This window comes from Mus caroli, chromosome 7 (genome assembly GCF_900094665.2).
Source record: "Mus caroli chromosome 7, CAROLI_EIJ_v1.1, whole genome shotgun sequence".
Lineage (NCBI taxonomy): Eukaryota > Metazoa > Chordata > Mammalia > Rodentia > Muridae > Mus > Mus caroli.
This window is the reverse complement of record NC_034576.1, coordinates 47,842,893-47,866,417: the sequence shown is the minus strand read 5'-3', so window position 1 is coordinate 47,866,417 and position 23,525 is coordinate 47,842,893. Positions and strand designations below refer to the sequence as shown.

General features: G+C 50.7%; 2 protein-coding genes across 5 annotated transcripts in view; one reads left to right on the top strand and one right to left on the bottom strand.

Annotated features, from left to right (window-relative positions):
• Positions 1 to 25: 25 nt before the first annotated feature.
• Tmem143 (transmembrane protein 143) lies at positions 26 to 17,709 on the bottom strand. 2 transcript variants are annotated; one of them, XM_021168095.2, is made up of 8 exons: positions 17,650 to 17,709; positions 17,085 to 17,316; positions 15,017 to 15,121; positions 10,513 to 10,707; positions 9,367 to 9,497; positions 7,974 to 8,253; positions 1,186 to 1,375; positions 26 to 1,048 (listed from the first exon to the last, which is right to left on the bottom strand). In XM_021168095.2, the coding sequence occupies exons 1-8, from the start codon at positions 17,670 to 17,672 to the stop codon at positions 828 to 830; spliced, it is 1,377 nt and encodes a 458-aa protein (XP_021023754.1). In that variant the 5' UTR covers positions 17,673 to 17,709; the 3' UTR covers positions 26 to 827. The 2 variants fall into 2 exon arrangements, with proteins under 2 accessions (XP_021023754.1, XP_021023755.1); XM_021168096.2 differs by lacking the exon at positions 15,017 to 15,121 and having other exon boundaries at positions 455 to 1,048.
• A 309-nt stretch (positions 17,710 to 18,018) lies between these two features.
• The window catches only part of Syngr4 (synaptogyrin 4), a 10,231-nt gene continuing 4,724 nt past the window's right edge, over positions 18,019 to 23,525 (top strand). For 2 of the 3 annotated variants that reach the window (XM_021167844.1, XM_021167846.1), the window contains exons 1-2: positions 18,019 to 18,138; positions 18,867 to 19,067. In XM_021167844.1, coding sequence (XP_021023503.1) covers positions 18,975 to 19,067 — 93 coding nt within the window. In that variant the 5' untranslated portion in view covers positions 18,019 to 18,138; positions 18,867 to 18,974. The remainder of the gene's footprint in view (positions 18,139 to 18,866; positions 19,068 to 23,525) is intronic. The other variant, XM_021167845.2, reaches the window with a different exon arrangement.

Here is a 23,525-nt window from a genome sequence, read left to right as displayed (position 1 = left end):
CCCTTTACCTGCAGCCACACTAATCCAGAGTTATTAAGCATGATTTATTCCTTTGGAAGAGGGTGCACAGACAGGGAGACCCAGGCTAAGGGGATTGCTGCAGCGAGGCAGAGCAGGCCACGGAGCCTGCTGGGGCCTGGGCTGGAGTGATCTTGGGGTGGAATCCTGCAAGTCTTCTTTGGGGCAGGAAGTTTCCAGTGCCTCCAACCAGAGCAGATGAGCTGCAGAACAGATGGCTCATCTTACGTGGGGTCTGAAGAGGTTCCTCCAGACATTCTGATCGGCTGCCTGTGGCTGAGGTGCCCAGTGTCTGTCACCCACTGTGTGCCAGGGGCAAATGGCTCAGGTGCCTGTGGCGAGCAGTTCTGCGCAGGTTAAATAGAAAATAAAGCAGCTTCCCACCCCCACCCCACCCCCGTCCCTCTCCCCACCCCCACCCCCCGCCCCCATGCAGCTTTCACAGCCTGGCCCATCTCAATGTGGCCAAGGCTGGCAGCTGCAATCCAGCAGCTGTGTGAGCCTCCCCAAGTCCCGCCTCCTCCACCGACCTTGGTGAGGTTCCCGCCAGAGGCGGGTCTAAGAAATAAAATAACAAGTTGAAATAACCGGCTTTGATTGGTTGGCCTCAGGAGGCTGCCTAGCAACTGCCAGCAGCCCCAATTGGCTACTCTTAAGTCTATAGCATAGCAAAATTAATGGCCTAGCAGAAATAATAGCCTGTCAACAACTGAAAGTCCAGGAAGGAGATGCAGTTGCCACAACTGACAGTTTGCCACGGAGGAGGTGGAGCTTGGGACCCTGTCAGCACAGGGCCTGGTAGTAAGTGGTCAGGATGAGGGGTAGCTGCTACCCAGCACAGCCTGTGTGGCCTCTGGAGTGCCTAGGACCATTGGGTCCAGTTGTGGCAATTCAGGTGGTGGGAACAGTCCAAGGCTGGGGGTCAGGGCTTGCAGATGGGCCAGGGCCCGAGGTCCATTGAAGGTTACATCACAGCCTGATTGGGCCAGAAGCCAGCTTTCCACTTCAGACTGCAGCCACCTGGAGGTCTCTGTAGGGAGAGACAGTGTCCACGTTGTAGCTAGAGGAAACCTGGGCCTAAGGCACAGCAGGAAAGGCCTGGGGGACAGCAGGGAAGGGATGGGAGGTATCAGGGAAGGCTCATCAACAGCAGGAAGGACGACTTACCTTCAGGTTTGCCTTGGGAGCCCCCTGGCCGGCGGGCTAGGAAGCTGTGAGCCAGGAGGGCTTCCTTGATATGTTCCTCCTGGGCTCGGAGTGCCAGGGCACTGAGCAGTTCTGAGTTGTTGGACGTGCTTCGGTAGTACAGCACGTGTGCCAGCTCCAGCGCCTGGGCACTGCGGCGCTGCCCAAACACCTGTGGGAGTACAGGCTTAGACACACAGATGCAGGGCCACGCAGCACTGGAGTGTCCTAGCCACCTGCTGCTTCAGATTAACTCTGGGTTGGGGCTGGGTTTAGGCCGAAACAGACTCCCTTGACCAGGGCTTTGCTTTCTGGCCACATGTTAATGGGATTATGCAAAGATTTCAAACACGAGTTTTTGCCTAGGAGAAATTCTCCCCCATCCCCTCTCTCTGTATGTGTGTGTTAGAATATTTTAATTATTATTTTTTATTTATTCACTTTGCATCCTGCCCCTGCTGCCTCCCTCCCACAATCCTTCCCCTTCTCCTCCCCCTGGGTATCCCCCTACCCAGGCACATCAAGTCTCTGCAGAGCTAGGCACATCCTCTCCCACTGAGACAGACAAGGCAGCCCAGCTAGAAGAACATATCCCACACCCAGGCAGCAGTTTTTGGGATAGCCCCCACTCCATATGGTCTCCTCACGAAGACCCAGCTGCACATCTGCTATATATGTGCAGGAGGCCCAGGTCCAGCCTGTGTGTGCTCTTTGGTTGGTAGGTCTTGGAAATTCTAAGCCCAGTACACCCCTGTCAAGTATTCTTCCATATTCCCAAGCAACATCTAAATTCACTTCATAGTGACTCAGTACAGACAGATGGGTGTGTTACAATGTAATCAGATTGTTGTAAACCGAACACTGGGTGCAGGTGACCCTATTTCTGTGTCTATTTGAACCTTTCCATAATTGAAAAAGAAACGTTTAAGCTACTACACTGTAAAGAGATCTGCAGGTAAAGGGCACCGGGTGCAGCCTGGCCCTTGCCCACACTGCAAACCAAGTGTTAGGTAGGATGGATGAGCTCACAGCAGTCCTGTGCCCTTGGGCGGCTCCTACCAGCTCCAAGGCCTTGAGTGAGAGTGGTCTAGAGCAGCACTGTCTATTTACAAGGGTGATGTGGGGAGGGCCCAGAAATCAGGACACATGATGGATAGTGTAAGGACAGAGCTTCGAGGCCCACCCTAGCATGCCAAAATCCAGCCTGCACTGACACATCAGAAGACCTTCCAACATGGTTGTGTGGCCAGACCTTCTTCTTAAGAGCCTACACCATGGATTCTACCCCTGCTTTGGAACCAATTGCCATAGAGGCAGGAATTCTTCAGTCTCCTATCTTCATCTGCCCAGACTGTAGTGTAGAGTTCTCAGGGCTAAAGGAGCATGCCACAGTGGTGTGCAAACATGCTCCCCAACTCCCCATGCCCCATTCTGGCAGCCCTACCTTCTATGGGTCACAGGCCACAGCCTACCACCATCCTCATCCCTCTTGCCTGGCCAGCTTGTCTGTCCCTTACCCATCCTGATGCCTGCCTCTTCCCTGGCTCCATCTTCCTATCCCCTGCTCATAGCCTCCCTAGCTCAGAATTTGAAACTCTAAACCCCAGTCCTAGTGCAGCCCACATAGTAAACAACTGCTGTACCCAAATGTGTGCCCCAGCCCCCGGCCCCTTGGATCATGGGTCTTTAAATGAGCAACAGACCCCAGTCTGTTCTTAGAAAACACTGCCTCATCCTCAAGGTTGGCCAGAGAGTAGATGCACCCTCAGGCTCCTACAGCCCATGCCACCTAACCTGTGTCCACAGGCCTCTGCCCCCTAACAGAGCCTACATTCCCAGAATCCAAGCTGCCCTGGCCTGCTCTGCACAGAGAAGGCAGATTGTGGTAGGGTGTCCAGAGACCCATTCCAGCCCTAGTGATCTAGGAAAGTCTCAGGGAGCTGATGGCCTCTGGCCAAGAAATGAGGGATTCAGAGGGTGACCGGCCCAGTGAGAAAGAATCAGTCAGAGCGGACGGAACATGCATATGCAGAGTCTAGGGAAGCAGGAGAGGAGGTTAGGTGTCACAGACACACAGAGCAGAGACTGGGGGTCAGGTGGGATAGTGGTGGTAAAGGATTCAGCTAACCACAAGGTAAGCTGAACAGGGCCCCCACCAGGTAGTAAGAAGGCCGGGTAGGGCCCGCCCTGGGTGGGGTTGGGAATGGGCTATAGATGCCACCTGGAGGCTGGAAACAAGGCAGGCACCATGGCCATGCCCCCACAAAGAACAGATATGAGAGGTGTTGGCTGTAGCAGCCAGTGAGAACCACCGCTTCAGGCCCAGCTTGCCAGAGAGACTCAAGGCCCAAGGGCTCCCCAGCAGAGTTCTATATCCTGCTCCAAGATAGTAGCCTGCTGAGAAGCCAGGCAGAGAGCATGTGGCTGTAACAGGGAGACAGGAAAGGTCCAGGAGAGTGGCCTGTGGTACAGCAAACCCAGGGGCACTGAACACAGGAGGAATGAATGCTTAGAGATGTGGATGGCTGAGCGTTGGCCTGGTGGGAGGTCAGCACAGGACTGCAGCTGGAGTATGAATGAATGAGCAATCAGAACACCAGAACTGGATGAATGGGGCCCTTCCACTCTGTAGGGCTCCATAGCCCTCTAGGGCCACTGAGGAGAGAGAGGAGGGCTCGCCTTGGTCAGTGTCCCCTCCCCAGAATTCTGGAGCGAGCACCCTCTAGCCTCCCTGCTTCTGGTCCTGCCCTCCTATGGCCCAGCAGCTCCTCCCCTTTTAACCTCCTCCCTGGTACCCTGAGGAGAAAGCCCAGAATGATGTGTGGGCATGAAGCGACCATGCAGGCCACCCTGGGCCTTGTCTCAGTCCCTGCTGCACACTCCTCTCCCCACTCCTTGTGCTCGCCCTGGGTATCCAATCTCCCTGTGGCCAGTATGGCCTGGCCAATACTTGTAGGATTTACAATTCTTCCTGAAAAAGAACCTGTCAAGACTGCTGAAAGCAGCTTGAGAACTGGTGAGCTGGGAAGTGAATGATAGGACACCACACACAGCTCATGGCAGGCTACACTCTGGGGTCGTGTGATGGTTTGTATATGCTTGGCCTGGGGAGTGGCACTGTTGGGAGGTGTGGCCTTGTTGGAGCAGGTGTGGGCTTTAATACCCTTGTCCTAGCTGCCTGAGAGTCAGTATTCTGCTAGCAGCCTTCAGATGAAGATGTAGAACTCTCAGTTCTTCCTGTACTGCCATGCTCCTGCCTTGATGATAATGAACTGAACCTCTGAACCTGTAAGACAGTCCCAATTAAATGTTGTCCTTAATAAGAATCGCCTTAGTCATGGTGTCCACAGCAGTAAAACCTTAATTAAGACAGAAGTTGGTACCAGGGACTGGGGTATTGCTGTGATAGGCCTGACCATGCTTTTGTTTGGAATGATGTAGATTTTGGGTTTTGAATTTGGAAAGCAGTGGAATGCTTTAAATGGGGCTTAATAGGAATGTGGAAGATTTTGTTGGTGAGATTGATTTGAGCTGTGCAGAGCTGGCCCAAGAGGGTTCAGTGGAGAAGAACTTCAGTATGTGGCCTAGAGACTATTTAGTGGTGTTTTGGTGAAGAATGTGGCTGCTTTTTGCCCTTGTCTGAAAAGTCTACCTGAGTCTAAGGTAAAAATATTTATATTGCTGGGCAGTGGTGGCGCACACCTTTAATCCCAGCACTCGGGAGGCAGAGGCAGGCAGATTTCTGAGTTCAAGGCCAGCCTGGTCTACAGAGTGAGTTCCAGGACAGCCAGGGCTACACAGAGAAACCCTGTCTCGGAAAAACCAAAAACCAAACAAACAAAACCCAAAATAAAACAAAATTATACTAATTGCATTGACAATGGAAGTCTCAAAAAGCCCAGCAGAGACTTTGTTCTCTAGTTAAGTCTCATAAAGAGTGTTTTGAACAGGCATAGCAAGCTTAGAAAAGAAAAATATAAACTATATGATTCAAGTATTAAAGGGGCACCAGGAAGTGCGATGGAGCTGAATCCTATGTTCCAGGAGATAACAGATTAAGGGGCTTGGGGGCAAGATTCTATCCAGCTAAGTTTAGATCCAGGCATGGTGGTAAATACCTTTAATACTAGAAGACAAAACCAAATAAATCTTTGAGTTCAAAGCCAGCCCCGAACAAAGCAGGTTCTAGGTGAAGAAAAGCTTAAATCCAGGTATGGTGAGGAGACAGAGCCCTGCAGATCTCTGAGTTCAAGGTCAGTCTACAAAGCAAGTTCTAGGACAGCCAAGCTCAGGCAGTAAGGGAGTGGGAAAACAGAAAGCTGGTAATAGAATAAGGGGGGCCGTGTTCCAGCCCCAGCAAGCAGTAGAACATGGCAGCTTCAGCCATATGACTCTGGCTTTAGAGTGAAAAATAGAAAGGACTACTGGGACAATTGATGCTGGTCGGCTGGAGCTAAGGAATTAGTGGTGTAGCCGGGCGTGGTGGCACACGTCTTTAATCTCAGCACTCAGGAGGCAGAGGCAGGCGGATTTCTGAGTTCGAGGCCAGCCTGGTCTACATAGTGAATTCCAGAACAGCCAGGGCTAAACAGAGAAACCCTGTCTTGACCCCCGCCACCCCCACCAAAAAAAGAAATTAGTAGGGATTAAGAAGAGACCAGCATCACTGAGGTCAAATCTGGGAAGTATTTTCTGAGAGCACAAAGAAACTGTGTTCCAGAGATAGCTGAGGTTGAACCTTGTGCTGGTAGCTAGACTTGGTAATGTACAAAAATCACCCAGGTGGTACTGGTTTTGAAGGCATGAAGGGGTAATGAAGAGTAGCTGAGGCTTGGCACTGTGAGAGGCCATGGAAGGCCATTGGTGAAGGTGCAGCTTCAGTTGCGGTTGACAGCCCAGGACTGGAGGGGTCATGCAAAGGAGTTGAGGCTTGGTACCATGAAGAGAGCCTATGAGAGGCTATTGGTGAAGCCTAGTTGCAGCAGAAGATCCCAGATTACCAAGAACAGCAGAGCAGTGGAGTGGATCAGCCTGAGCTTAGAGTGCTACCGAGGGCAAAGCTGGAGAAGTGATGCCAGCCGTTGGGAGGAGCCCAGAAGATCATGTCTGGATCCCAGACACTGAAACAAGAAGCTGTAACATTGAAGTTGCCCTGGAGACCCCAAGATTTTCCAGATGCCAGAGCCACAGTCTATCTCCTGAGGAATGTTGCTAACAGGGAGTGGAAGGAGTCCAGGAAAATAAGTTTGTTGCAGTCAACAAAGATGAAAAAGGATTTGGAGCCAGGCAGGGGTGGCGCATGCCTTTAATCCCAGCACTTGGGAGGCAGAGGCAGGCGGATTTCTGAGTTCGAGGCCAGCCTGGTCCAGAAAGTGAGTTCCAGGACAGCCAGGGCTACACAGAGAAACCCTGTCTCGAACCACCCCCCCCCCCCAAAAAAAAAAGGATTTGGGATCTGGACATGTAAAAAGCGCTTTGACATGAGACATGGAGATGCGGGGTTGGAGTCTGGTGAACTGGTTCCTATCTTGATTAGGGGATTACAGTTAAGTGATTGGATGGATCTCAGAAGAGACTTTGAACTTTGGACTTTTGATATTGTTGAGACTGGTATAGACTATGGGGACTTTGGAAGTTGGACTAAATGTACTTTTTAAATTATGCTATGGCTAGATACAGCTTCCACAGACTCACATGTCTGAACAAGCCTATGGGGGCCAGGGAGTGGAATGTGATGGTTTGTATATGCTTGGCCCAGGGAGTAGCCCTGTTGGGAGGTGTAACCTTTTGGAGTAGGTGTGGCCTTGTGGATGTGGGCTTTAATACATGTCCTAGCTGCCTGGGAGCCAGTATTCTGCTAGTGGCCTTCAGATGAAGATGTAGAACTCTCAGCTCCTCCTGTACCATGCCTGCCTGGATGCTGCCATGCTTCCCGCCATGATGATACTGGACTGAACCTCTGAACCTGTAAGCCAGCTCCAATTAAATGTTGTCCTTTATATGACTTGCCTTGGTCATGGTATCTGTTCACAGCAGTAAAACCCTAACTAAGACAGGTACTGCAACTACAAAACTGAGAAAGGCCACCCTTCCCAGCCACCTCAGCCAACAGGGCATTCAATGGTCAGGAGAACACAAGTTGGGTGTCAGTACCACCTGACCTCTTGACCCTGAATCCCAGCTGGTGAGCAACACCACCAGTCTGAGGAGGCCTGAACGCCACGCTGCTGCTCAGAAAGGGAGCTTATTAAAACATATACAACTTCCTGGCCCAGGACCTGAGTTTCTAAACCTGTCATTTGGGGCTAGAGTTGGCTCTGTCAGGGATAATACCTTCCAGGAAGGAAATGTAGGGACAAGAGTCCCACTGTAGTGACCATCATCACCTCAGCAGTGACATCACATGGTCTTTCCTGTGCCATGCTAGGCTCCCAGCGATTCATCCCTGTCCACCCCTCTATGTCAGGTCTCCTCATCACTGTCATTCTGCAGTGACAGAGCTGGGCTACAGAGATGCTAAGACAGAACAGCACAGTCATACTCCTATGCAGTCAGTCAAGGTCCAAAGTGGATAACCTTCACTATGTTCTTAAAAATGCCAGTGAAGAAACTGAGGCAGGAAGAGTGAGAGCCCTGTCGGGGTGCAGTGGGCTGATAAAGGAATTTAAAGGCTGTAAGGCCATTGTGCACCTGGAACAATGCGTGGAAGAAGCGAAAGTACAGGAGACCTGGCTGCGCAGCCCGTGGAGCGAGGAGCCAAGGGTGCTCACCTTGGAGGCCTTCACGCCCATGAAGGCAGCAAAGAGCAGCAGCAGCAGGGAGGTGGCCATCTTGAGGTCAGACAGTATCACCATGCCCACATTGACGAAGATCATGACGCCTGAGACCACCAACATGAGGTTGAGCAGGGCGCGCTGCAGCACGGGCGTGCGCACCTTCAGCTCCGGCAGCAGCTGCTCTAAGCCCTCCAGCGGGGTATCCTTGAAGCTCTTCAGGACCAGGTGCCCTCCTTTCGTCCTGGCAGCCAACACCACACGCTTGAAGTATCTCCTGGGGACCAGAGGGGAGGAAGTGAGCGCAGGGTGGCCAGAGCCCTCTCTCCTTGTGATGGCTAATCCTAGTTGTCACATTGACTGGAATCATCTAAAACCCAAGACTCTGGGCACTCCTGTGAGGAATTTTCTTGATTGGATTTTTGAGGTGGGAAGACCCATTCTAAAACATGGCAACCCACTTTCTAGTGATACCCTGTATAAAAGGCCTGGTGATGTACACCTTGATTCTAGCATTCAGGAGGCAGAGACAGGTAGATCTTCCTGAGTTTGAGGCCAGCCTGATCTACACAGTGAGTTCCAGGCCAGTCAAAGCAACATATGGAAGACCATGTCTCAAAATTAATAAACGGACAAGAAGAAGGGGGCTTCTGAGGTTTGCCTACTTGCTCTCACTCTCACTGGCAAGGGTATCCTGCTGCTGAGGCAGTTCTCCTCCTGTTAGCCCGAGCTTCAAGGTTCCAGTCAGCAGCTCTCCAGAAACCTCCAGGACTGAACAACTACTAAGTCTTAGCCTTTCCATCACGAGGCAACCACTGGACTACCCTGACCACAGCCTGAAAGACAGTCTAATAAACCCAGTGTGTGTGTGTGTATGTGTGTGTGTGTGAGAGAGAGAGAGAGAGAGAGAGAGAGAGAGAGAGAGAGATACAGAGAGAGACCTGTTCCTTTCAAGAACTCTGACTAACACACATCTAAAACTCCACATCTCCATGCTGCATGGCCTTTGAGAAAGCTATTTAACCACAAGAGACTGGAAGTAAGTCACATGTTCAGCCATGGGGGTGGGGCTGGTTAATTATATAACTTCTTAATGGACCTGTCAGTTGTTCATCAGAATCATGGCTGTGCCACTTCTTCAGGACATGTCCCCTCTGTGATTCTCAATTTTCCTCATTCAATGGAGGGCTTCCCCTCCCCCTCTTCCTCTGGAGTCAGTAGTTCTTCCTTTCTCTTGGGAAGAAAAGGCCGCATTTGGACAATCTGTACCTCCCATCTCTGGACTTCTCCCAGGGGCCCGAGACACCAAAGCCAGACACTGACCTGTCAGTTCCTCCCAAGTCAAACCTGGCTCTCTTTTGCTGCAACTGGGGAACAAGGGCCTCCTCACCTCTCCACAGGGGGCAACTTTCTGAAGAAGCCACGCTTGGAGCCCACACTGGACTTGTGGGGCATCTGCCCAACTCTCTGGCCCAGGGCCCAGAACTGTATGTAGATATACTGATCCAAATTTATTGTCACCTGCCAAGGGGGGAAAGGAAGCAGAGGTAGCTGAACATGAGCCGGGCATCATGGGCAAGGAGCCAGAACACTCTCCCTAGCCAGAAATGGTCCCTGCCTGTGTTGCTGAACGAGTGTGGGTGGGTAGGTAGTAGTCACCTGTGGTTGTTCGTGTTGAGCACTGCAGAAGGGCACCACCTCTAGGGTGGCCCTACACGTAAGAATCTTCTTAGAGCCAAAAGTAGCACTGGTTTTAAGAGTCTCCATTTATGAAGCAACTACAAGGACAAGACATTGTCATTTAAATCATGTCTTATCACCACTGGCTGGACCCTTCACAAAATGTGACAGTATGTCTAGGAAAAATAGATCTTAAAGTTCACTAAGATGTGGAACTGGAAGATTTTAGTATTTCTTCCCAATTTGTTGACTTTAAGGAGGAGGGGATCGAGCGTTTTTTTTTTTTTTTTTTTTTTTTTGTTATTTTTTTAATGGAATCTTTATAGATAAAAAATTTTCAGGGAATACTGAGAAAGGGTCTCACTATGTAGTCCTGACTGGACCGGAACTTGCTCTGTAGACCAGGCTGACATTGAACTCACAGAGATCCACCTGCCTCTGCTTCCAGAGTGCTGGTATTAAAGGTGTGTGCCACCATACCCGGCCTTTGAATGATTATTTTAAAGATTTGTTTGTATTTTATGTGTATAGGTGTTTGGTGTTCATGTATGTAAGGGTGCATGCATGTCTGGTGCCTACCTGTAAAAGCCAGGAAAGGACAATGGATGCCCCAGAACTGGAACTACAGACTGTTGTGCGTGACCTCGTGGATGCTAGTCCTCTACAACAGCAGCAAGTGTCCTTAACCATGGACTATCTGCCCAACCCCATGGAATGAGTGTTATACTGTTTATCATAAAATCCTCTTAGGTGCCAGCACTGTACTTGAGACCTTCATCTGATAACCCTTGCCTGACGGGTAAGGGAGGCGTGCTTCCTCTAGGCTAGCAAACATGGCTCCTCTGGGGACAGGTACCTGGACCTCATCCTGAGGGTGATGGACGACTAGTGCATAGGCCAGGGCATCTTCAGACAGTGGAGAGAAGTTGGCCTGGGCCAGCAGGGGCTTCAGAGCCTGGAGCACATCCTTCTCACTGGACAGGCGCTCGGGGTCAGTAAGGGACGGCTGGTCCAGGGTCTCCCTGTCGGGGTTGATGGGGTCATACAAGGCCTGAGGAAAGATGACAGGAGGAACAGGGAGTTCACAACCTGAGTAATGTGGACCCCAGAGGACTGAGAAAGCCCAAGCTCACTTCCCCTATCCTCTCCTCCAAGCTACCCTGTGTTACCCTTGCCACACACACACCTTAAAACACTGTGCAGCTGGACGTGACGGTGCACATCTCTAATCCCAGCACTTGGGAGGCAGAGGCAGGTGGACCTCTGTTGAGTTAGAGCCCAGCCTGGTCTACATAAGAAGTTCCAAGTTAGCCAGGGCAACCCTGTTTCAAAAAAGTGGCGCTGGAGAGATGACTGCTCTTCCAGAGAACTTGGGTTCAATTCCCAGCACCCACACGGCAGCTCACAGCCGTCTGTAACTTCCAAGGATCTGATACCCTCACACAGAAATATATATAGTCAAAACACCAACATACAGAAAATAAAAATAGAAAAAAGCCAATACACTGTGCAGACAACCTCAGCAGCTCTTTCAGTTTCCCTCTGAGGGCTGACCTGAGCAGGTGGCCTCGCCATCTGTAAGAGGCTGCAGGAGACTGTTGGGAACTTAAAAGGGGGGGCCCTGGGGAAGAGGGGGAAGGGGAAGACCCACACTCTGCCAGAGTTCCACCTATGCTCTAGTCAGGCGGGCAAGAGAGGGCTGCCATATGCTTTCCACTCAGCCTTGGGTGGGCACTCAAGCCTCTGACCCACTCTTCAGGGGGTAGCCAAGGGGCAGCCCTACCTGTGAGCCCCAGGGCTACTTTTCTAAAGCCCCCGGGGTTATAGGAGAGAGGGATGAGGGAAGAGAGGTTCCCAACACCAGTGAATGAGTGCAGCGGATCTTGACAGGAGCACAGGAAGGCTTTCCATCGGGAAATTAGAAACGGCTCATTAGGAGAAAGCCTATCCTATCCTCCAAGCACAGTGGGCCTTGATGAGCAGAGATATTCTATGGTTTTAGAGCTTTACTGTAGAAAGGCAGGGAGAAAGAGAGAAGGTAGAAAGAGAGAGAGAGGGGAAAGGCTAGAGAGAAAGAGTAAGAGGGAAAGAAGAGGGGAGAGAAGAGGAGAAGGCAAAGAGAGAGAAGAGTGAGAGAGGAAGAGAAGACAAAGAGAGAGGAGTGGGAGGGTGAGAGTGAAGAGTAAGACAGAGACAAGTAAGAGAGAGATCAGAGGGGCCTAACAGCCCCTTTTTATGGTCTTCACTGTTGCTAGGTAACTGGGGAGGAGTTTAGCCTGAAGGTCAGAAGCTTGGGACATTGCCTATGTGACTTCTAGCCATGCTTCTCTTATGGGGGTTGTGGGGGGCGATAACTTAGGCAAGAGCCAGAGTTCCAGGAGTCTCTGATGGCTTCTGTAACTCCCATTCCCCTTCCAAGATATTCCATCTGCAGATTTCTTCCAATCATCACCCCATACTCCTGACATCACAACCTGAACCCCCTTATCTCTCCTGATCCCCCCAATCCCATGGGAGGGAACTTTTCTTACCTGCTTGGCTCTGCCCACTTAAAACTCTCACAAAGCCATGCCTCAGAGATTTCCACTTCATTTGGAATGAAGTGTGAATCTTTTATTTTTTTTTTGGTTTTTTCGAGACAGGGTTTCTCTGTATAGTCCTGGCTGTCCTGGAACTCACTTTGTAGACAAAGTGGCTTCAAACTCAGAGATCCACCTGCCTCTGCCTCCCAAGTGCTGGGATTAGAGGCGTGCGCCACCACTGCCCAGCTGAAGTGTGACTCTTTTTTTTTTTTCTTTTTTCTTTTAATTAGGTATTTTGAAATGTGACTCTTATCAAGACCTTAACAGCCCCTAAAAGCGGCCCTAGCCCCCCTCATCTTCTGTACTGACAACCACCCCCAAGGCTCTGGGAGGGAGGGAAGGAGCAGCAAGAATCCCAGCTGCCAGACTATCTGATCCAGGTATGATGTGTAATTTGTCCTAGACATTGTGACACACACTGGAGGGACACAAGGTCTCAGGCCATCAGAACAACCTTTGAGCATGCACCACAAGACAGCAGAAGGTATTCCATACGGAAGAGCCTGAGCAAAGGTTGATAGATGTCCAATGCCATTGAGCAGGGAGATGAGAGGACCAGGGCAAGACTCAAGCAAAGTCAGCCATAGACCACACCCACAGTCAGTCATAAACCACACCTACATCAGTCATAGGCCACACCCTCAGTCAGTCATAGGCCACACCTACAGTCAGTCATAGGCCACACCCAGTCAGTCATAGGCCACACCCACAGTCAGTCATAGGCCACACTCACAATCAATCATAGGCCACACTCACAGATGCCCAGAAAGATTGCATGGCTGGGACTAAAGCTGGAGCCTTCAGGGCTGAGGGAAGAAGAGGGGCTGTGCCCTTTATGCATTGCCATCAGCCAGGTTCTCCTCTGAGAGCTTCAAGCTAGAAACTTAAACATGGCACATGGTCTGACGCTCCCCCTCCCCAAGCTCCTCCTCCCCCCCCCTTGCCCTTTATCTGGGTCTGCTGCCCAGCACAGACGGATGCGGTTCCCAGTTCACTGTTCCCCACCAGCAATACAAATCTAACCACCACAAGCTTCTCATTTAGTTTTGCTTGTTTCAATTCTTTAAGATTATTTTATGTGTATGAGTGTTTTGACTGCGTGTATGCATGTGTACCACATAAGGCCCACAAAAGTCAGAAAAGGACTACAGAAACCCTGGAACCAGGGTTGTGGATAGTTGTGAACCACTATATGGGTGCTGGGAACTGAACTCGGGTCCTCTGTAAGAGCAACAAGCCTTAACTGCCGAGCCTTCTCTCCAATTCGGGACCTCCCCATTTGGATGGGCTCAAAACCACACTGATAACCTCAAGCCTTGTGGCCAGCCCATTCTCTGCACAGCACCATGAAATCTCCACAGAAGATGGAAAGAGTGTGTGAAAACTCTGCACATTTTTCTGTTATGCTTGAAGCAAGTTAGAGGTACATTGCTAGCATGTAAAAATGGGACCATTGTGATTCTTACTTACAGATGTGGAAACTGAGGTATGGACATACACAGATCTGGCAATTATTTACACACCTCCTTTAGTGCTTGGGAGGCAGGAGGATTGTGTGCATTTGTGAACTTGAGGCCAGCCCGGGCTACCAGTGAGATCACACACCAATCAATAAATAAATGAAACCCTGCCAAGGTTGCCATTGGCCCTGGGAAGCAGGAGCGTATGCCCGTGAGGCCCTACAAAACGTCTATGTAATCCTGGTGTGTTTGTCTCTGATGGAGGGACGCACATGCACCACACTGCAGTGGTCAGAGGATAACTTTGTGGAGCTGACTCTTTCTTCCCACCTTTACATGGGCTGGCAGCAGCAGAGAGGCCTGTGGGACACAGTATGCACACAGGGCTCTGAAGGGTTGCCCCTATTCAAGGGCAGCTAGAAGCTTGAGGGGTCCCAACTTTATGCATTTCAAGAAGGTTCAACCCCTCAGCAGTGGTGAGAAGAAACCGTAACCTAGGGGTACCCTTCACAGTGAGCACCTGGCTGACCTGCAGCCCTGACTACTTCAGGTGCCGTCACTGTCACTGTAACCTATGGCCGCGCCTAGACCACTCAGTTTCTGTCTAATCTATGGAAGGGCTAGAGGAAAAGGTCAGCCTCCACGCCAAGATGTGATATTAACAGATTAGACTTAGGGGAAGAGAGATAGAGCACGCGTAGAGATCAACATCCTTACAAGAAACCCCAGAGCTCTTGCTCAGTCCTCCCGCATGTGTGGACAAGGTGAGAGCATCCACTCTGAATGAGGACGAAACCCTCACTGGACCCCAGATCCTGAACACTCTGAGCTCAGACTAAAGCTTCATGTCCCTGAGGAGACACACTAGTGTATATAACAGCGAACCGAGAGCCTTTCTGTTACAATATCCTAGTCGGAAACAACACTAACTCCCTGACAGTCAGTGCCAAGAGCCTTCCATAGCTTCTCTGAGCCTTCCAGTCTCCCTCTGCTGTCCAACTGAAATAACTAACTTCCTCCAGGCGCACACTTAACCGCAGCACAGAGGAGGCAGAAGTGTGGGTCTCTATGAGTTCAAGGACACCCCAGTCCCTTCTCCCTGCAGATCCCTCAGCCAGACATATTTTACATTCATTTTAGTTCCTATCCCACCCCGCCATCCTCATTCCTGCTCCATGAGGTTATGACCACATCTGACCTGGCCATAGCAGAGTCCTCAGAACATAAAAGAGAGCCAGGCTCCAAGCAAGTATCCATCACACCATACTAAACAGATGATGAGCAAACACACACGGCAGGACTGGAGAGCCATCCTCACCTGCAGCCTGGCCAGGAGCTGATGGTAGTGAAAGAGGGTACAGAAGTCCACATGAGCTGAGAATGCCTCCAAAGCTGCTCTCTCCGCTGGGCTGGAGTGGAACTCCTGACACCCACAAAGAAAACCCAGTTAGGCCTCTGTCCTCTTCCTTCAGAGGAACCCTTTCAAGGCAACCCACGTACAGGATGGGAATTCTGGGCTTTTACATTTGTATTTAAAAGCTGATCAGAGGGCTGGAGAGATGGCACAGTGGTTAAGAACACTGACTGCTCTTCTGAAGGTCCTGAGTTCAAATCCCAGTAACCTCATGGTGGCTCACAGCCATCTGTAATGAGATCTGATGTCCTCTTCTGGGATGTCTGAAGACAGCTACAGTGTACTTACATATGATAAATAAATAAATCTTGGGGCCAGAGCGAGCAGGACAGAGAGAGAAAAGGTGTCTGAACACAGCTACAGTATACTTACATATAATAAATAAATAAAGCTTTAAAAAAAAAAACAACTGATTTGGTCGGGCTGGAGAGATGGCTCAGTGGTTAAGAGCACTAACTGTTCTTCCAGAGGTCCTGAGTTCAATTCCCAGCAACCACATGGTGGCTCACAATCATCTATAATGGGGTCCAGTGCCCTCTTCTGGTGTGTCTGAAGAGAGCAGTGGTGGTGTACTCATATGCATACAATAAATAAATAAATAAATCTTAAAAACGGATTTGGTCAATTGTACAGGCCCAGCATAGCACAGGGAAGAGACGTCTACAGGATGCAGAAGCTTGGCACCTGCTCTTTGGCAGCCGCACATCCACAGAACACGTGCTCTGCGGCAGCCACTCTTCCTTAGCGGAACATCATCCTCCAGAGTAGGGACGAGGTGGATGGAATTAAAACTTCAGGTTTTCAAAAGAGGAAACTGAGGTTCAGTGAAGCCATTTCTGAGGGTCATGATGGGCTCATGTGACTCCAGAATCTTATTTATCGTGTGTTTACATATATGTGTGTTTTGATGGCCTGTATGTGCACCACATATGTGCCAGCAGAGGTCAGAAGGCGGCACTGGATCCCCTGGAACTAGAGCTATGGGTGGTTGTGAGTTATCATGTGGGTACTAGAAGCAGATCCTGGGTCCTCTGCAAGAGTAACAAATGCTTCTAACTGGTAAGCCATCTTCTCAGGCTGACTCGAGGACATTTCTTTAAATTATTTTTATTTATATCAGCACATTGTTGCTGTCTTCAGACACACCAGAAGAGGGCATCGGATCCCATTACAGATGGCTGTGAGCCACCATGTGGGTGCTGAGAATTGAACTCAGGTCCTCTGGAAGAGCAGTCAGTGCTCTTAACCGCTGAGCCATCTCTCCAGCCACTAGGGGAAGTTTTTGATGAGATTGTTTGTGCTCGTATGTATGCATGTGGGTATAAAATCTAGCACAGGGCTTGGTATACACAGCAGGTGTTCAGTAAATAACTATTATATTAATGATCATCTTCTGACAGTGATGGAGGGCTGAGAGCTCAAGCTACGGAATAGATCAGGGGTGAGGTAAGGGGCGCACTCTAGGGTAAGCAAGCATGGGCCACTCACTGTAGCTTTGGATGGGTCACTCTGCTTTTAAACCTGTAAAATGGGATGATGGTGGCCTCTCTCTTACTGGGTTGTTCTGATGGCTCTATACATTAAAAACACTTTGCACGGTGCCACGGAATAAAGAGCTCAAGGTGTGATAATAATTATCATTGTGGCTTTGCAGATACAAATTTATTATGTAGTAGAAAGGAATTATGAGGATAATAGTTACATCTATTTCAAGGGAAGAACTTATGTCCCAGTGTGCCTATTCAAGGCCCCAGAAGAAGCCCAAGTCCAGAGCTCATTAGGCATCTCATCGTGGAGCTCTTTCTAGCCCCTGCATTCCAACTTTCTCGAACCCACTAGGAACGCCAAAGGGAGCAGAAACTACACTCCCAGGAGGCGCTAGCGCAGACCTCAAAAGCAGGTATAGTGGTGCAGTCGCGAGGTCGGCTGGAAAATGTAGTCTCTAGGTCCTTAGACCACTGATGGGCGGTACCTGTATCAGGAGGCGGAGCAGCTGCTCCTTGGAGAATGGAATGAAGCGCTCGCGGTACTGCTGGGCCCAGTCGCAGGGCTCCTTGGGGTTCCACATCTTGCGGTACACCCCCATCCTGTTCTCCAGGGACGACAGAGCTCGGGGAGTCCCGAGGAGAGCAGGCACCAGGGACCATAGTCGGACCTTGGACCCCCAGGTCACATGCAACATGGCCTGCCCCCTTTCCCAGAGCCTAAACATAAGCAAATGAAGGGGGATGTCAAAGGTCAGTTGGAGGTAGTACCTCCACACACCCCTCCCTTCGGGGACAGTTCCTGACCAGTCTCCCTCCCTCTAATCCCTTTCCGGTTCCTTCTACACTGCACTTTTAGGTTGGCTCCGGAATAGGGTCAGAGGTCGTAGATTGGAGTATCTTGCAGGCCCAGGGACCCTGAAGCGGTTCAAATGGTCTCTGAGAAGCTTAAACAATGAGGTGGTGCTCAGGAGTGTTGAAAAACTAGGAAAAGCTAATAGCGGGTGCTGGGCCGTCCTTCCTGGGCCATGCAATCCCCCACCCTGCCCTCACCTTAACCAACGCGCGACTGTCATTGAGCTTTCTGCGCATGTGCAATAAGAGGTCCTAGGCCCAGAGGATTGGCTTCAGCAAGCAGTAAGGCGCATGCGCAGAGCCTGAGCTGCTTGAAACCATGTAATAGCCTTTATCTAGACTGCGCATGCCTCATCCTAGTCCTTTTTTTTTTTTTTTTTTTTTTAAGGTAATGCGCACGCGCTGAAGACGTGTCTCCCGGTCCGCTATTTGGAGCTGGGTCGGGCCCTCGCGCGCGCCGGGCCAACGGCGACCCGCCCAACGTCCGCCGAGACCACGCCCTTTCCGTAGTCAGTTCGGATAGGCGGAAAGGAAAGGGGTGGGACTTGACTGCAGCCAATCATCTGTAGAGGACAGAAAAGGCGGGAAAAAGAGGAACCAAAAAGAGGCTAGAGGTGGCTCCCGGGACCAGGAGAGGAAGCCAGGCAGACAGAAGACGAGCGCAGGTCCTCGGCCCTCGGAGAAGAGGTGGTTCTCTTCAGCCAGCGTCCCCCTGGGGTCTCAGCACTTCCGCCCCAAGGTCCTTAGAAGGGAAGGCCCTAGTCTAAGGAGGTTGCCATGACTCTCATACCGAGTGGCAGCTGGTTTCCGAGGCTTCAGTCTGAGACGATATGTCATCCTGAAACAGAGCTGAAGCCTAAGCAAGGCTGGTGTTACGGAAAATGACCCAAGTTAGGAAACACCTCAAATATTCCTGGGCTCTACGTGGTCTTCTATACCTAGGGTAACTGCATTCCCTTAAGGACCAGTCTACAGTCCTAATTAAGCCCACTGCCTCATGCCCCCACTCTGAGGGCCCAGCAGACCTGCCACCCTTTATCACCCTCATCCTGTATTCCCAAAATTCAGGGCCCTCAGAACCCTCTGGCCCCTTATCGGCACCTGAAACCTCCGATAGCCCATCAGCCTACATTTCCAACTTCTGGAAGCCCGAAGCAGCCTTCCAGCTGTGCTCCCATTTCCAGAACTTGCCACATACCCTATCATCTCTCATCTCCAGCACCTAAGACCACCCAGCAGTTTCTCACCCCATATTCCTGACAACTGAAAACGGAGCAGCCAGCCCCTTCAGCCCACCTGCTCTGTTCCTAGGGCTCCTAACAGCTCCTCAGCCCATCCATCCCCACAAACGCAGGGCCAGTGCTCCCCACTCCCAGCACTTTTACTCTGACATTCCCATTCCTCTTTTCTTGCAGTAGCTGAGCCTTGAGGTGGGGCTGAGGCACACAGGAAGTGGTGCCCAGAAAGCAGCACCCAACACCCCTGCCCCTACCTCCCGGGACACCCAGAGAAGAGCAGCCACTATGCACCTCCCTGAAAGCCTCCACGACCTGGCAGACAGTGAGACTGTGCGCTTTCTGAGGAGACCAAAGAGCATCTCAAGGGTCTTCGGAGGGGTGAGAGCCCAGGGGTCAGGACACAGGCTGTGACATCCAGGAAGAGGGCAAGGGGTCGGTGTGGTCGGAGAGGGAGAGAAGCAGACAGGAGCCCAAAACTGAAGCTACCTTTTACTGAGTATCTGGTCACTAGCCACTGTCAGCATCAACCGAGTCATCACAAGAAAGAGCCCCTCAAACCTGGGGCTCCTCAAAGGGCCTCTCAAATCTGCCACACCAGCACATAAAAGACTGAGGTGGAGGATTGTCATAGGGTTGAGGCCAGCCTGGGTTACAGTGTAAGAAAATGGAAAAAGTGAAAAAGAACCCTTTCAAAGGAGAAGAAAAGTAGAGCCTCCCCCCCAAAAAAAAAAACCCATAATTTTGATAAATGGCATCAGTGTTTGAAGACTGCTTGTCCCGTGGGGTAGCCACAAGCCACAGGTGCTACTCCAATTCCAACTCATCAAATGGGATTCAAATGAGCTGCTCTGCAATCATGGTGGCCATATTTCAGGTGCTTAGTTCCCACGGGTGCCTTGTGAGTCTCCAGTTGGACAGCATAGATTCAGGACGCTTCACCATGCCAGGAAGTTCCATGGAACAGCATCCATTAAGGTTAACACAAAAGTGGGGAAGCACCACTCGGTTCTAGGAGATGCTAGGACCCATCCATTTTCTACTTCTCAGGTGGGGGAGGGGTGAACAGGGACTAGATCTATTTTTTTTTTTTTAAAGCATAGATCTGGGAGGACCACAAGCACCAGACTCAGGGAGCAGATGTGAGTCGCCACTGTGCCAGGCATGGTGCCAATGCTCTCTGTGCATCACTGCCATCTTCCCAAGGGATCTGGACACTGAGAGCAAAGTCCCCCACATTCAGCCCACTGGTGCTGTGTAACCTTGGAATGGAACCAGCCAGCCACTGCCCCTCTCTGAACATCAGTACAAGGGCCATCTGTGTCTATGGGCTGCGACCCACACTGCCTCCTCCTTTTAAAGATTTTAGAAGCATATGTATGAGGCTTCAGGAGTTTATGTGCGCCACAGGCGTGCAGGTGGTGGTGGAGGGCAGAGGGGCTCAGGTCGCCTGGAACTGGAGTTGGAGTCTGGTGTGAGGCTTAGTTTCTTTTCTATTGCTGTGAAGAGATGCCACAACCGAGGCAACTCAGAAACTAAGGCGTTTAATTGGGGGCTTGCTTGTCGTTTCAAAGGGGGAGTCCATGACCATCATGGCAGGGAGCAAGGCAGCAGGCAGACAAGCATGGTGCTGGAGCAGTGGCTGAGAACTTACCTCTTATCTGCACGTTGGAGGTGGGGGGGAGGGAGAGAGAGAGAGAGAGAGAGAGAGAAGAGAGAGAGAGAGAGAGAGAATGAACTGGGGTAGCATGGGCACTTGAAAACTCAAAGTTCACCCCTAGTGACACACTTCCTTCCAAAAGGCCACACCCCCTAATCTTTACCAAACAGTTTCACCAACTGAGGACCAAATATTCAAATATATGAGCCTGGTCAAGGTGTGGTGCCACACACCTTCAATCCTAGCACTATAGAGGCAGAAGCAGAAGGATCTGCCTGAGTTTGAAGCCAGCCTGGTCTATATAGCAAGCTCCAAAGCAGCCAAAAATACACAGAAAGACCCTGCCTCAAAACAAACACAGAACAAAACCAACAAACAGAGCACCTGAGCCTATGGGGGTCATTCTCATCCAACCACCACTCACAGTGACCCTAACCACTGAACTAGCTCACACCCTGCTTTATGTCTGTGCTGTCTTTTGTTTGTCTTTGTTGTTTGAGGCAGGGTCTTAATTTGTAGCTTAGCCCAAGCGAGCCTTGGATTCACAATGGTCCTCTGCTTGAGCCTCCCTGAATGCTGAGATTATAGGTAGGAGCTACCATGCTCAGCCAGCCTGTACTAGTTGTGCTGTTACCCCTGAACAGAACTGACAACTGAGGCAATGGTGAGATCAGATAGGGCTGTGGGAGCAGGAGCAACCCTCTGACCTGGTTCTTCACGGAGTGTCTCTAGGACGTCAGCATTCAGCTCCTCCTCCATGGGTTAAACCCCAGAGTCTTTCCTCAGGTTCCCAGGCCAGAGTGTCTTCTCTCTGTCCTCTCGAACAGAGTCCAGACAGGACTGGCTTTGAGGCCCATCCTAGCCATGTGTCCACTGGAGGGACATGCTACCCTGTTGGCTGGGCTGTCTACGACATTACCACCATCCCCAGCAGCAGCAGTACCTCTCATTCCCAGAGATGCCCCTTTGGCTCGGTAGTTTACATGGTCAGACTATACCTGTGTGACCTGAAACATCTTCTCTGAACCTTTGTGTCCTCATCTGGATCCAGAGAGTCCTAATACCCGCCTCCTGGGCAGAACTGCTGTGAAGATGAAAGAAAGCAATACATAGACAGGCTGTTTAGTGGGGGGCTGGCATGTGACGAGCTCTCCTTAAATAGCAAGCATTGTCACTGGAATAACTCTCGACTGTGAGGGAGGAGAGGGCTGGAGGAACCTGGCATGGCAGGGACTGGTGCCACACCGTCTTTCTTCCTTTTGAGAACAGAGGGATTATGACTGCCACACACCACTTCCTGGTGCCTTCTGTCCTCACCACACCTATGACAAGGGCACATTTGTATAATCCTAGGGGAAACTGAGACTCCAGAGGTTGAGTGGTTTGTCAAGGTGACCCATTTGATGAAGGAGTCAAACTCAGATCCACTCCCTGTTTCCAGTGCCTGGAAAGTAGAGGCAAGGACGAGGGAGCTGGGAGCCCAGGTGGTGTGGCCCAGTGCAAGCTGGGAGAAAGGCAGCCAGCCATGCCAGACCTTATGGTCACAGACATTGCCCATGCCACCATCTCCCTCCCCCACTGTCCTCTTCCTTCCCCTAGCCTGGTTCTTCAATGGGAGTCTCTGGGCAGCTGGTGCTCATGTCCTCTATGCCGCCTGCCAACTGGTGCCTTAACTCTTGAATCTTTGCTCTCTCCCTGGAGACAAGTCAGGGAAGGTGCAGAAAAGAGACAGGACACAGGCTTCAAAGAAATAAGATCCCCAGACAGTGGGTGCCTTTCCCCACATTCCAGTGCCCCAGGCTTTACCATAGACAAACAGCCCCTGGGGCCTGTAAGTCAGGAGGGCCCCACTCTAGAGCAGCTAAGGTTAAGGGTCTTCTTCTTCTTCTTCCTAGATGGTTCTGAGACCCATCTTGTCCTGAGCACTACTGGGCCTGAGCCCCCACTCCCCTTCTTCACACTATAAACACACGTCAGGTTCCAAGGCCTGAATGACTTGCTCGAGCCCACGCAGCTTGGCTGAATCTGACACATACGGCTTTTTCCATTGCACTGTGATGTAGATTTATCAAAAGTAGAAGGGAATTCTTAACACTCCCTTTGTGGACTTATGCACAGTTCCAGGGAGGTAGCACTGGTGGAAAGAATATGAGCTGAGAAACAATTGAGATGTCTCCTCGCCTCGCCTTGCCTTGTCCTGGCATGAGCTATGTAAGGTACTTCCTGAAGACCGAATCGTTCACTCCCAGACCAGTGTTGTCAGCCTTCCTAATGCTGCGGCCCTTTAGTACAGTTCCTCGTGTTGTGGTGACCCCAACCATGAAAGTATTTCCATTGCTTACTTCATTACAGTAATTTTGCTACTGTTATGAATCATAGTATAAGGATCTGATATGCAGGATATCTGATATGTGACCCACAGATTGAGAACCGCCTGTCCCAGACTATTACAGCCTTCCTTCATGGATTAACCATAGAGTTCTTGGCAAGAAGAGAGACTAATTGTTGTGCTTATAAAGCAATTACTGCGAAGGGGAGAGGAGGAGGGGCAGGACAAAGGCAGGGTAAATTAGGGCCAGCCTCTCACCTCCTACCCCCATACTAAGGCACATGAAAGGAACCAGGAGCCAGGATTATTCTTCACACTCATTTGCTGAGGCCTTACTTGCACTTGTGTGTACAGACATACACAGACCCTGCAGAACCTGTCCCAGGGTTCAAATCTTATCCAACTTTTCATCTTTCCTTCTGCAGAACTTCATTGCTTATAGTCACAGACCATCAATCACCAGACCCAGCTATACGTCCAACATGCCTGTGAATTGCTGGGAATCTGCTCTCCCTGCAGACCTGCTCTGTGAACTTCTGCCTCACCCTTATCCAGTCCACTGGCCACGTGACCCCAGAGGACTTCTCTAATCCTTGCCTGGTCCTGGCTATCTTCTTAGAACCTCTCAATGCGTGAGGAAATTTAAATGAGGGGCTAGAGAGATGGCTCTTGCTCTTCCAGGGGACCCAAGCTGAACTCTGAGCAGCCACATTTTAACTTTCACATCTTAGAGCTGTTGAGGTCTTTGAGGGCCAGAATCAAGACCCCTTGTCCTCAAAGGAGCCAGCTCTGTAACCTCTGACTCTTGCAAGTGCTCCCTTTTCTTTTTCTGTTTCTTTTTTTTTTTTTT